General features: G+C 42.6%; 1 protein-coding gene across 2 annotated transcripts in view; it reads left to right on the forward strand.

Moving 5' to 3' along the window:
* The window catches only part of clmpb (CXADR like membrane protein b), an 85,596-nt gene that overhangs the window by 69,107 nt on the left and 2,692 nt on the right, over positions 1-13,797 (forward strand). For both annotated transcript variants that reach the window (XM_053623578.1, XM_053623577.1), the window contains exons 3-6: positions 1,921-2,116; positions 7,797-7,964; positions 12,461-12,583; positions 12,796-12,937. In XM_053623578.1, the coding sequence (XP_053479553.1) occupies positions 1,921-2,116; positions 7,797-7,964; positions 12,461-12,583; positions 12,796-12,937 (629 nt within the window). The remainder of the gene's footprint in view (positions 1-1,920; positions 2,117-7,796; positions 7,965-12,460; positions 12,584-12,795; positions 12,938-13,797) is intronic.

Raw genomic sequence — 13,797 nt, forward strand, 5'->3', positions numbered from 1 at the left:
TGTAGACAATTCGTACACTAGATGACCAAAAGTTTGTGGACACCTGACCATCATGCCTCATGCATCATGTGTCTTTTAAGTATACTAATCACTAATCTTCTTTGTCCATAATCATCCACTAACGTGCAACCACTTCTTCCCTCCTCTAAACACCTGTAAACACCTGTTTTTTATTATATCACAGTATAGTTGTGGGTGAAAAAAAAATATTATATGAGGAGCAGGGGTGGCTTGGTGGTTAAGGCTCTGCGTAAGGTTACTGATCTGAAGGTCAGGGGTTCAGGCCCCAGCACTGCCAAGCTGCCACTGTTGGGCCCTTGAGCAAGGTCCTTAACCCTCTCTGCTCCAGGGGCGCTGTATCGTGGCTGACCCTGCACTCTGACCCCAACTTCCTGACATGCTGGGGTATGCGAAGAAAAGAATTTCGCTGTAGTGTATATGTGATTAATAAAGACTCATTATCATTATAACCAATCATTTCATCCTTGTTTTATATGACACCTCCCCCTACCTCCTGAGTTGCCGGAGATGCTCGTGAAGGGGAGTATAAACATTAGCCTCAGCATTCCGTTCATTACTAACTGGCCTTAAATAAACATGGCCTCAAATTGGAAACTTTTTCCTTCACCTCCCACACTAGCAGGATTTCCTCCTCATGTGTCGGTAGTGTTTTGGGAGGTGAGTAGTTCAACACGATCAACTGCAGGCTTGGATCTCCATGTTTTAAATTACACTGGATAACATGGAAGCTCCGCCCACCCAAATATTCCATTTCAGAAATACGTCAAAAAAAGAAAAAGAAAAAAAAAGCGGTGTTTAAGTGTTTAAAAAAAGGAAACGATAAACAGTGTATTTCCTTTTGGGGAGAAAAGGACGTGTTTGAGGGAAAAGAAAGTATTCAAACGAGGGAAAAAATGGCATTTTTAAAAACATATTTAACATTCAGATGGAACCTGGAGTTCATCAGTCGATCAAAAGTATGTGATATGATGCATTCATTTATTTATTCATGTGCTTCATCCTGGTCAGGGTCACTGCGGATCTGGAGCTTATCCCAGGAATACTGGGAATTAAGTAGGAATGCATTGTGAATGGAAGGCCAATCCATCACAGCACAACATGCACACACACTCACACCTAGGGGCAATTTATAGTGGCCAATCAACCTTCCAGCATGTTTTTGGGAGGTGGCAGGAAACAGAGTACCCGGAAGAAACACATGCTGAGTAATATGATACACTTAAACAACAACAGCATCAATAACAGGTAGTTACATACACATCCATACACATAAATATGGATATGATACAAATGGATATGCCTATAGCTCTGTCTGGAAGTGTGTGTGCACGTGTGTGTGTGTGTGTGTGTGTGTGTGTGTGTGTGTGCACGCAGGTGGACACAGCTGGAGCATTGATACACACTGGCATTGCCATTTAGGGTGTTGTTACTGTAGGCAGTTCAAACACTGTCACATTCATTTACTGTATCTGTGTGTGTATGCGGACATGTTTTTATGCCATGGTGGGGACCCAACAAGGATAGGAATGTCTGAGGAGTATATTGACTTGTGGGGACGTTTGGCTGGTCCCTACGAGGCAAACTGCATTTTTTTTTTTTAACTTTTATTTAAAAACTAAAGATAAGGTTACGGTTAGATTTGAGTGAATCATGGTGTTAATTAGGTTCATTAATAATGATTTCATTGGAAGGTCCTCACAAGGATAGTAAGACGTGTTTGTGTGGCAAAAAAGTTTACGTCCTCGCTTTGCACATATTCAGAATGGCTCAAGGGACTCACAGTAACAGCTCCCGGTTTATATAGACTTAACACACGCATCTCTGACTTGTTATTAATGCTCGGTCTCGCTCTCTCTCTCTCTCTGTCTCTCTCTCTCTCTCTCTCTCTCTCTCTCTCAGATCATCACGTTTTTCAACAACGAGGTCTACACCAACGATAACCAGGCGAGCCGCCTGTCCTTCGCCGGCGACTACTTGAACGGAGACGCCTCTCTTCTGATCAACGATCTGCAGCTGAGCGACTCTGGCGAGTACCACTGCAAAGTGAAGACAGGGGGGAAGTACCTTTGGACCCAGGTCAATCTCGTGGTCCTGGGTAAGAGCACCTCCCACTGCGCCCGGTTTCCAGGAAACATCTCTCTTCAGGTCTCATTTCCTACTAACCAGACCACCTAATAACGCTTCAATTGGATTCCTGCTTCTGATGATTTGATTTCGCCGCTCTCCACATTGTTAGTGTCTGTCTTTCGTCGTCGGGGAGGGGTTGATCATTTATTTTTGGTTGATCAAAATTGGTCACATGCTGTGTGTGAGTATCTATGTAGCGTTATGTTAGCGGACATTAGAAGACATCACAGTACAGTATGATAAAACTCTTGTCACAAATAGACCCCTATTTTAAATAATGTTTGGTCGCCTGGGAAACCATGTCGAATGTCCATTTTTGGGAAAATAAAAAGTTAATTTTTTTTTTCCCAATAATATACAATTCTCCCAAAATAGGCTTGTGAGACTATGTGCAATATACCATCATCCTATTGGGCCCCCTAACTATCTTTGATTGACGATGGTGTTGGATGAGACTTTGGAGGGGTGTACGATAGTGGATTTTACCCATACCGATATCTAAGTTGGGCGGTACCTGTCCACAACCCATTATTCAACAATAAATCTGGAGGGAACGTCGGACGGCGTGGCACGGTGACGTAATGACGTGACATTAATCGATCTATGTTCTATAACGTGTAAAACCTGAACACGAAAGGAATATTCTAAAAGCGACTCATGTAAACACCTTAATCAGAATACTGTCTTATTCAGAATAAGGTCAATAATTACATTACTGCTGTCTGTGTAAACATCATTACGTCCCCACGCCACGCCGTCCGACGTTCCCTCCAGAATTTCACGTATCGGCATACAGTTGGTCTTTGTTATGGAACCGTATACAGTTTTGGGTGTTTCATTTTTAATTTTACGAACGCTTCAAGTGCAGTTAATTATTCGTCATGCTATACGTGTAAATAGACGACTGCTTGAAGCCGTGGGCTGCGTCCCAAACCGCGTACTTAACGTCTATATAGTAGCTGAGATACATGTATTTCACTTCCTACTATATAGTAGGCAAGTATGCGGTTTGGGACGCAGCCGTGCTCTCTTGTTTGCAGTCAAACAGTTGAGCGCTGCTGTGTGTGATCATGTCCTGTCACACAATGTGGTGAAAACTCTCACACGACGTTAATAGTGTGATTAAGGTGTGTACGTGTCTGTAACGCACGTCGATAACGCGACTAAAACAGGAAATACTCCACACGTCTTAATTCCATTTGTGTTTACTTCCAGTACGACTTTAATCGGATTAAGGTCATCAATAATCTCTGTTTACATGCTAGTTTCTTAATCAGAGTATCGTCTTAATCGGATCCATATCGGATTATTGTTACGCCCCTGAGTCTGTCTAATGCTATGTTTTTTCCTCATGCAGTGAAGGTCATGTTTTGTTCAGCCTGGTGCTGTATCAGTGACAGTGGAGTAGAGATGGAGGTGGAAAAAGACGCAATGTTTCAATGCTAATCAAATCCATTTGAAATCTGTTTAACAGAATTTGAAAAAGTTTTTCATGCAGTCTGAGTTGTTTGAATTTTCTCGAATTTGTGTGTCCATTTTTCCTTTTGTCCCGTCTTCGTTATACCGGACATTATTGCGAATTGGTTTGAGAGATGGCGAGATGGACTCTGAGGTGTTCGATACAGAATGAAAAGCTTGTCACGTCTGTAAAGAAACTCGGTGTGCTGTCGGCCCTGTACGAGGCACAGAGAGGGTTCTTGTGATATTTCAGCAGATCTGGTTTCCATTAAATGGCGCATGTTGTTGCCAAGTCATCTCTGATGGAACGGACGCTTCAGCGGGAACGCCGGAGGATTGGAAACAGTGACGTTCGAGAGGTTCTGCTCACTTTCTGCTTAATTCGGAAGGCTTCAGGTTGCAGCAGAGCAGGGTGCAGTGGGATGCGTTGTCCTCTGTGGTGAAGTTTTAATTGTAATGCTGTTCTGAATAGATTCAAGTGATCCAATGACAATTACACAGCAGAGGAGCCGCAAATCACTACACGTGTTCAAGGACAGAGAGACAGACAGTGGTACTGTCAGGACTGGAGTCGTCCATTAGACAGCAGCATTATTCTCTCTTTCTCTCTCTCTCTCGCTCTCTTGCTCTCTCTCTCGCTCTCGCTCTCTCTCTCTCATTCACTCTCTATCTCTCCTTGTCTCTCTCTCTCTCATTCGCTCTCTTTCGCTCTCTATCTCTTTGTATCTCTCTCCCTCATTCGCTCTCTCTTTCACTCTCTATCTCTCTTTGTCTCTCTCTCTCATTCGCTCTTTCTTTTGCTCTCTCTCTCTCTTTGTCTCTCTCTCTCTCATTTGCTCTCTCTTTCGCTCTCTATCTCTCTTTGTCTCTCTCTCTCATTCGCTCTCTTTCTTTCGCTCTCTATCTCTCTTTGTCTCTCTCTCTCATTCGCTCTCTCTTTTGCTCTCTATCTCTCTTTGTCTCTCTCTCTCTCATTCGCTGTCTCTTTCGCTCTCTATCTCTTTGTCTCCATCCACGTCTATCTCTCTGTTTCTGTCTCTCATTTGCTCTCTCTTTCGCTTTCTATCGCTCTTTGTCTCTCTCTCTCATTCACCTTCTTTCTTTCACTCTCTATCTCTATGTCTCTCTCATTTGCTCTCTATCTCTCTTTGTCTCTCTCTCTCTCTCATTCGCTCTCTTTCTTTCGCTGTCTATCTCTTTGTCTCCATGTATGTCTATCTCTCTTTGTCTCTCTCTCTCTCTCTCTCATTCGCTCTCTTTCTTTCGCTCTCTGTCTCTTTGTCTCCATCCATGTCTATCTCTCTTTGTTTCTCTTCTCTCTGTGTCTCTGTATCTCTCTGTATCTCTTTGTCCCTCTCTCTCTCTGTCTCTCACTTTCTCTTGTTCACTCTTTCCCTCTGTCTCCCTCCCTGTGTCTGTTCCTGTCTCTGTTTCTCTTCCTGTCTCTCTCTGTCTATCGCCTTGTCTCATTCTCACTCTCTCTCTCTATCTATCTTTCTGCCAGTCTCTCTCCCTGTTTTGTTCTCATTTCGTCTTTGTGTCTTTCTCTCTGTCTGTTTCCCTGTCTCTCTCTCTAGCACCCTTCTCTCTGCCTCTCTAGTTGTGTCTCTCTCTGCCTTGCTCTCATTCTCTTTATCTCTCTCGTTCTTTTTTCTCTGTCTCTCTCCCTGTATCTGTCTCGTTTTCTCTTTCACTCTCTCTTCATTTCTCAGTCTGTCTCTCTCTCTGTCTACTATCTATCTCCATGTCTTGTTCTTATTTTCTCCTCTACCTCTGTCTATCCATATCCCACTCTGTCCCCCATCCCTTTCTGTATCTCTCACCTCTCACTCTCGCTTTCAATTTATCTCTCGCTCTCTCTCTCACCTGGTTGATATCAATATTGTCAAAGAGTTATAATAATATCCCATTAGCATCGATAAACATTCATTAGCATTTAATAAAACATTAGAAACAGATGAGTTGTCAGTTTCTCAGTGTTACTCATGCATACAGAAAACGCTTAATGAATCGTTACAGAAAGGGAAGAGAGCGGTGGATGGCTTTAGCTCTGTGTGTGTGTGTGTGTGTGTGTGTGTGTGTGTGTTTCAGGTAGAAGAGACTAAAAGGTACTTTGAATTTTCATTTTAAACAGGAAATTTTCTCTTCAGCATTAAAAGCTCTCACTCCTCTCTGTCTTCCCCCATGTCTCTCTGTCTCATTCTTTCACTCTCTCTCTCTCTCTCTCTCTCTCTCTCTCTCTCTCTCTCTCTCTCTCTCCTCTGTATGAAGACACTGCAGTGGATAAACTTCAAGGTCTTTACAAATTGCTGTCAGCTTTATGGTGACACTCTCAATTTTGGGCAGCGAGCATTTGCATATTTTCTCCGCCGCAGAGATAATGGTCTGGCACTGTTTCCCTCGCTCTGTGTGTGTGTGTGTGTGTGTGTGTGTGTGTGTGTGTGTGTGCGTGTGTGTGCGCGTTTGCCTTTGTGTGTAGAATTTAGCCTCCAGCCGCACACTAACTGTATACAACAGAGCAGTGAGTTCTGCTGGTTTAGCCAAGTCTGTGTTTTATCTCTTACACACACACACACACACACACACACACACACACAGATACTGAAATCAAATCCTCCTATTCCCTCAAGTGTGTGTTTGTAGACAGGATCAATAAAGAGCTGAGGGGAGGCACAGGACTGTACAGACTGTCTGTGTGAGCCACGTGAACATTTGATCTGCTTCCTTTCATTTATTTATTTATTTATTTATTTATTTATTTATGAATGAATTAACAATCTAAAGCATCCATCAATCCATTTTCTAGACCGCTTAATCTTACTGGGTCTCGGGGAACCTGGAGCCTATCCCAGGGAGCATGGGGCACAAGGCGGGGTTACACCCTGGACGGGGTGCCAGTCCATCACAGGACACACACACACACACACACACACACATACACATTCATACACTACGGACACTTTGGACATGCCAATCAGCCTCAATCTAAAGCACATGTCATATGACTCTTCCACTCATCATCTGATTCTATCCCTTTTGTTTTTTATGTCTAATCTCTCTCTTTTTCTCTCATGCCGTTCCCTATTTTCTCATTACTCTCTCCATAATCTCTCCTTTCCTCTCTCACTTCTCTCCATAATCTCATTATTTATTTCTCATTTATTTCCCTATTGTCTCTTTCTCTTCTGCCTATTCTCTCCTTAATCTCTCCATTTGTGTCTGATTTCTTTCCTTCTTTTCTCTCTATTCTCTCCCAGTTCTCTCCCCCATCCGCTCTTTCTATTCTTTATTCTCTCATCCTCTTCTCTCTCATGTCTCTTCCATTTTCTCACCATTCTCTTAATAGTCTCTATAATCTTTTTTTTTATTCGTTCACTATACTCTTTCATTTTTCTGCACATTTCCTCTGAGTTCTCTGCCCAGTTACTCCACTTCTTTCATTTCCTTCCCCATTCGCTCTATTCTATCCTTACGGTTTCCATTTTCTCTTATTTCTCCCCCAAGCTCTCCATTTTTCTCTGCTTTTTTCTCATTATTCTCTCCATCATCTCTCCTATTTCTTTCTAGTTTATTTCCCAATTTTCTCATGAACCCCCTCCCGCCCTTTTTCCCTTCAGTCTCACTCTTTCTATCCTTGCTCTACTCTCCTCTTCATATTCTCTTACTTTTCTCCCCATTTTCTCTCTATTCTCTTCCAATCCTCCCCCTGTTCTCGTTCTTTTCTCTGTTTTCTCCCTATTGTCTCCCCATCATCAAATTCATCTCTCATTTCCCGTCGTATTTTCTCAATACTCTCTCGCTAAGTTCTATCTTATTTTCCATCCTGTTTTCTCACCACGGCCTTCCCTTTTCTCTCCATTCTCTTACCGTTATCACCCTATTCTCTTCCACTTCTCCTCCATGTTCTGACGTTCTCTTCATATCTTCTCTTACGAATTCTCTGGTTTTCCCTCCCAATTCTCTGCCGGTCTACTCTCTAATTTCACTCCCGATCCTTTCCTTCTCCTCTCCTTATTATTTCTCCATTCTCTCTACATTTTCTCGCCGACACTTCCTCCCATTTCTTTCCGATTAAATACATCTGACAAAATCTCACCCTTTTCTCTGTTTATTCCCTCCCCATTCTCTAACAACGATTCTTCTCTCACTGCTCTCGCTCTCTCTTTTCTCTCCCTCTCTGTGCCGTGCAGTGAAGCCGTCTAAGCCGCAATGTCGGATGGACGGACACTTGCTCGAGGGCAGCGATGTGAAACTGAGCTGTAAGTCTTCCGACGGCTCCGACCCCATCTACTATAAGTGGGAGAGAGTTCTGGACCAGGGCAAAAGTGTGGGAAAGCTGCCGGAGTTCGCTCTCATCGGTGAGTAGGACACCTACACAATTCACTACACTGAGCACCAAGGTCTCATTTACATCTGCTACACCGTGGAGGTCGAGTCACCAAAAGTCCAACGGGATAAACACATATCCACAAATATCGCACAAGATGGAAGTCTTTTATGGACATTTATGGAAGGCGTCTCCAGTGTCAGCACTTTTTAACAGTCAGTAAATGTATAGCTTTGCGTTTGGTAATTTCTCAGTTCCTAAGTTAATTTCGGCAACAAATTTTGACAATGCACTAATACCTGAATTAATACTTGCTTAAAGATGAACTGATGATGAGTTAAGGCATGTACTAATCACGAACTAATGAAGAGCTAACTATGACGTGAGTTTTATGAATTCATGTGTGCATAATGTTTGTTAGTTAAATCATTAAGGTGGTCGTTATTCACGCATGAATTCATAAGACTCATGCCATAGTTAAGGTTAGCTCTTCGTTAATCCGTGATTAGTACATGCCTTAACTCATCATTAGTTCATGTTTAGTTTAATTCAGGTATTAGTGCATGATTATTGATTATTCAGGTACTGTTATCGTAAAGTGCTATCCAAATAAGAGTCTGTCGAGGAGAACTACCGTTTATAGCTGCTGTAATGTAAGTGATAACAGGAAATAACTTGTTTCATGTACATTCCCTAACATTAACATGGGGTGGCTGTGGCTCAGGTAGTAGAGCGGGGCGTCCACTAATCGTAGGGTTGGCGGTTCGATTCCCGGCCCACGTGCCTCCACGTGTCGAAGTGTTCTTGGGCAAGACGCTGAACCCCAAGTTACCCCCAATGGCAAGTTAGCGCCTTGCATGGCAGCTCTGCTACCATTGCTGTGTGAGTGTGTGTGAGAATGGGTGAATGAGAACCAGTGTAAAGTGCTTTGGATAAAAGCACTACATAAGTGCAGACCATTTACTGTTAAATGCAACTATAAACATATAAAATGTATGGTATGGCTTTAATATATTTTAAATATCTGTGTGGTATAACATCTTTTTAGAATAAAAGGCTTCAGAACGAGCTGGAAAAGAATCACCTTCGTAGTGGTAGCGGTAATTCCGCCTTACACGCTGTATCGTCGATTAATTTTCTCTAACGACACACCCCCAAGTGTTTTATTCCTTACGTATTTTGGCGTCAGTTGACTGTAGCTCAGGATTAAATACCAAAATGAACACGTTTGGTTAAAAAGCAGAGATTGTGCTCTGATTCTCGACATATCGTGCCAAAATATTGTGGATCTTAAATAAAGTGATATTGTGCTTTCTTGAGCGATCGCAAAATTCTTGTTTCAGCCCCAAGTTCCATTTCGTTTGGCTGTTATGGAGCGCATACGTCGTCCATAACCTCCTTCGATTCGATTAGTGGAAAAACCTGGAGCTTCGGTACATAATACCCTGAAATACTATGAAGAGACTATGAAAAAACATTGTATGCAGAAGTTGGGAATATTAAATAAGAATATTTGTGAGTTTGTCAGATGTTTAATTAAGTAAAAACATGGCTCTGGTTATTAAACAGAACTCAGTGTTTTCACCATACACATCATACACTTCCACCGGCGCTGTGTGTGTGTGCGAGGAGTGTGTTTAACACCTGTTTACATCTCTAAACATCTCTAAACTAAGCTCGATTCTGCCGGACCATGCCCTCACCCGAGTCCAGCAATTAACGATGTGCACCAAACAACACCTGTTCACACTAATTAGTTTTCTTTGGCTGTTAGTGTAAGAGAGGGATAAGGGAGGGGTAGAGCGAGTGAGCAGTATGCACAGGATGAGTAAACGGCCGTCGTGGCTCAGAGTGAGGAATGGCTCTCGGGCCGGAGTCGTTTTGAGCACGCCCCGTCACTGCTCCACCATCATGGTGTGTTGTTGTGGACACGAACACTTCATCACAGGCAGAGGAGCGCATGAACTGTTCATCTGCTGGAGGCACTGCAGAGGCATGCATCATCCTGACTCACACACACACACACACACACACACACAGGCTCTTGTACACTAAGCACACACTCACATTCACACATTCTGATGTTATTAATATATTCATTAATACTCAGTGACATGCAGTTTGAGGCAATTCAGTACATGATGAAACTCGACATCCCATAATTTACACAGGAAACAGCTATCAAAGCTATAAATTTAACTACGTTTCCCACTAGCAATGTGGTAATGTGCGTTAATATAGTAGTTTGTAACTGAGCAAGTAATAGAGCAACGCTGTGTCGTGGAAATTTACAAAAAGATGGTTAATACAGGATAGAATAAAGCAGGATAGAATAATGAGAGCGCATTGAAGCCCTTATACTGACCCACTACTATATATATGAAACGCAGAGCATGACATAATTCTGTGTACCGATAAGAAGCCGTTTGAGGCAGTTCAAACAGGCTTTGTTTTAGGGTCTTGGAAGATGTTTAGACGAGCCTTGAACAGAAGAACATGTTTGTGTCTCTGTAAGCAGATAAACATTCTGTACTGATCTCCGTGACATGACATGGACTTCTTAGGCGTTATCCTCTGATGAGAATGAAACAGAACTAGAACAAAACTATTACAAAGTAAATATGAGTAATTTCCCTCACAGCTGATAACATCATCAGCTATGAAACTATTTAATATTATAACATCTAGTTTTTGTACCATTTTTTTAGGGGCGGCTGTGGCTCCGGTGGTAGAGCGGGTCGTCCACTAACCGTAGGGTTGGCGGGTCGATTCCTGGCCTGCATGACTCCGCATGCCGAAGTGTTGGTGTGTGAATGGGTGAATGAGACACGGTGTAAAGCGCTTTGGATAAAAGCGCTATATAAGTGTGCCATTTACCTTTTATTTTTAACACAACGTTTAAACAGTTCATGTTGAATTTTTTATAACAGAGTGTTTCTTAACCATGTTTAATTAAGCATAGAATTAAGAATAGTCAGAAGAGTAGCCCGAGAGCCAAGGACCACTCAGAAAGCACTCCAGAACCACATTAATAATAATAATAAATGAAAATGTGCCATTACCAGTCCAGGTAATCTAGGTCAAGGTCAGGCTACTGCTGACCTCTGATTAGTTTTCAGCAAAGAAGCGGGAACAAAAAGGAGAGGTGTTGAGGTAGTTACATTTTTTTGGTAGCTAACATTTTTTCAGCTTTTAGCTAACTACAGTTTTAAAAGTAGCTAGTCTAAAAATGTGAACATGAGAACAATGAGCAACGCAACATCCCACTACACAGACAAACACATAGAATGTTATTTAGAAAGAAAGAAAGAAAGAAAGAAAGTTGTTCTGCCAGTGATTCATGTAACAAATGAACGGCTGAGTTTACATTAGCATGGAGAGAAAGCTAATGTTATGAGTTCAGTCAGCTCCATCTGTAAAACTAACACAACTAATATGACAGAATACTACACACAGTGTATAGTGTTTAGAAGCTACATTCACACCCATCTACAGTAAATAATCTGATGATAATCCCTCTGATAGATCAATAAGAAATAAAGACACATTTCATGCACTCACCTAAATGACCAGTATGAAACGAATCCATTTCATTATCTCCTAAATAGAACAATGACAGTGTAAACATTGGAGTCAGATTATTTTCACACTTCAAATCTTTGTGTAGATTAGAAACATGTGTGTTTGTGTCATGATGTACACTGACCAACATGCTGGGTGCAAAAAAAGAAGATCCTGAGCATGGGTTACAGTCGCTGTAGAGTTTCACATGTTCTCTCCATGTCTTTGTGGGTTTTCCAGTTTCCCCCTACCTTCCAGAAACTTCCATCCATCCATCTTCTATACCGCTTATCCTACAGGGTCACGGGGAACCTGGAGCCTATCCCAGGGAGTGTCGGACATGAGGCAGGGATGGGGTGCCAGTCCATTGCACGGCACAATCACATACACACTCATACACCCATTCATACACTACGGACACTTTGGACATGCCAGTCAGCCTACCATGCATGTCTTTGGACTGGGGGAGGAAACTGGAGTACCCGGAGGAAACCCCCGCAGCACGGGGAGAACATACAAACTCCACACACCTGGCGGTGTGAAGCAAACGTGCTAGCCACCTCGCAGAAACATGCTAGATGGATTTCCTTGATCAGGATAAAGCAATAACGGAAGATGAATGAATTATAGTAATGTAAAACTATTTAAAAATAGTCTTCTGTTGTTATTCTGTCCAATGAAGACGTTTGTAATATAGCTACAAGAAGATCATTGTTACACTGCACTCACAAAATGACATTGCCATGGTAACTTTGACGATAAATGTCACTAGCATGGGTGTAAATATGGTTCAGATTACACTTTTGTTAATGGAGAGGCTGAATTTAAGGTACATAAACAAATCTTTCCGAATCTGGGATTGTAATTGTAGACAGTAAACACGTAGGATAACCCGTTCTATAACATTTTGCACCTTTCGTCATGTTCTGTCAATGTGATGGGCATTCGTGTGGCTCTTTGTTGCAGATCTGAAGAACCCTGAGATTGTGACGCTGAGGAACCTCAGTCAGGAGAGCTCGGGCGTGTACAGGTGCACGGCCAGCAACGACGTGGGAGAGGAGAACTGTATCATCGAAGTTACTATGCAGTGTGAGTGGACCTGTGTGAGACTCCCAACCGCCGTGTGTGGAAGGAGGAGGGGGAGGATGGGGGATGGGGGATGGGAGGCTGATGTGTTGTTATTATTATGTACTAGTGAGAGAACGACTGTTTATAGCTGTCTACAACTTGTTTCATGGACGTTCCATGACATTAACTGTAACTACAAATGGATTAAAAAAATGTGTGTGCGTGAACTGTAGATGTACGAGGTGTAGGCGTGGTGGCCGGTGCTGTGGTCGGTGTGTCCTTCGGTGTCCTCATCATCATCCTCATCATCTGGCTGGTCTTCCGCAAGAAAGAGAAGAAGAAGTACGAGGAGGAGGAGACACCCAATGAGATCAGGTTAGATTGCGTTCTCTATCTATCTACATATCTATAGTAATTGCGCACTCAGCTATTGAGGAGAACCAATTGTTCAATCAACTGATGCTGTAGATACAATGCCAATAAAAAAGTATTTGCCCCCTTCCTGTTTACTTAAAGGTTCTGTTTAAGTGCTTAGAATCAACAGGGCTGGCAGTAATCACACCTGGGTGCGTCTAGTCTAACAGAACTCAGTTATCAATTAAATTTGGTTGGTTGATTGAGTAACTAAGGGGGCAATTACTTTTTCACTCAGGCTCAGTTGGTGTTGGATAACCTTTTTCCTTCAATAAATGACATGATCGTTCTAGTAGTTTGCACGTTCTTCCCGTGCTGCGGGGGGGTTCCTCGGGGTTCTCCGGTTTCCTCCCCCAGTCCAAAGCCATGCGATGTAGGCTGAATGGCATTTCCAATTCGTCCATAGTGTGTGAATGTGTGCGATTGTATCCCTGCGATGGGTTGGCACCTCATTTGTGCATGTGCGTGTGTGCATGTGGCTTTGTGTGGATATATAGAGATATATATGTGTCTGAATGATACACACCAGGATGAAGTTTGCACCTACTGTGTATTGCGTTGTGGCAGTAAGACCTCTCAGTAAGGTGTCCTAATAGATTTAGGAGCATTAGCAAAGCTTAGTGGTTCAATTATTCCACAGGTAACATCCTCACAGGGCTTTAAAAGCGAGTTCAGACAGATTAAACACTCACGTGGCTCTCTAAAGTCGTCTTTGGAGCGTTGGCATTACTAGTGGAGCATTCCTGTGCTGCGTTAATGTACATCAGATAACATACTATAGTCTTCTGTGACCTGAGCCTGCTGTAGACTTTAATCTAGGG

Source organism: Ictalurus furcatus, chromosome 4 (genome assembly GCF_023375685.1).
Source record: "Ictalurus furcatus strain D&B chromosome 4, Billie_1.0, whole genome shotgun sequence".
Taxonomy (NCBI): Eukaryota; Metazoa; Chordata; class Actinopteri; order Siluriformes; family Ictaluridae; genus Ictalurus; species Ictalurus furcatus.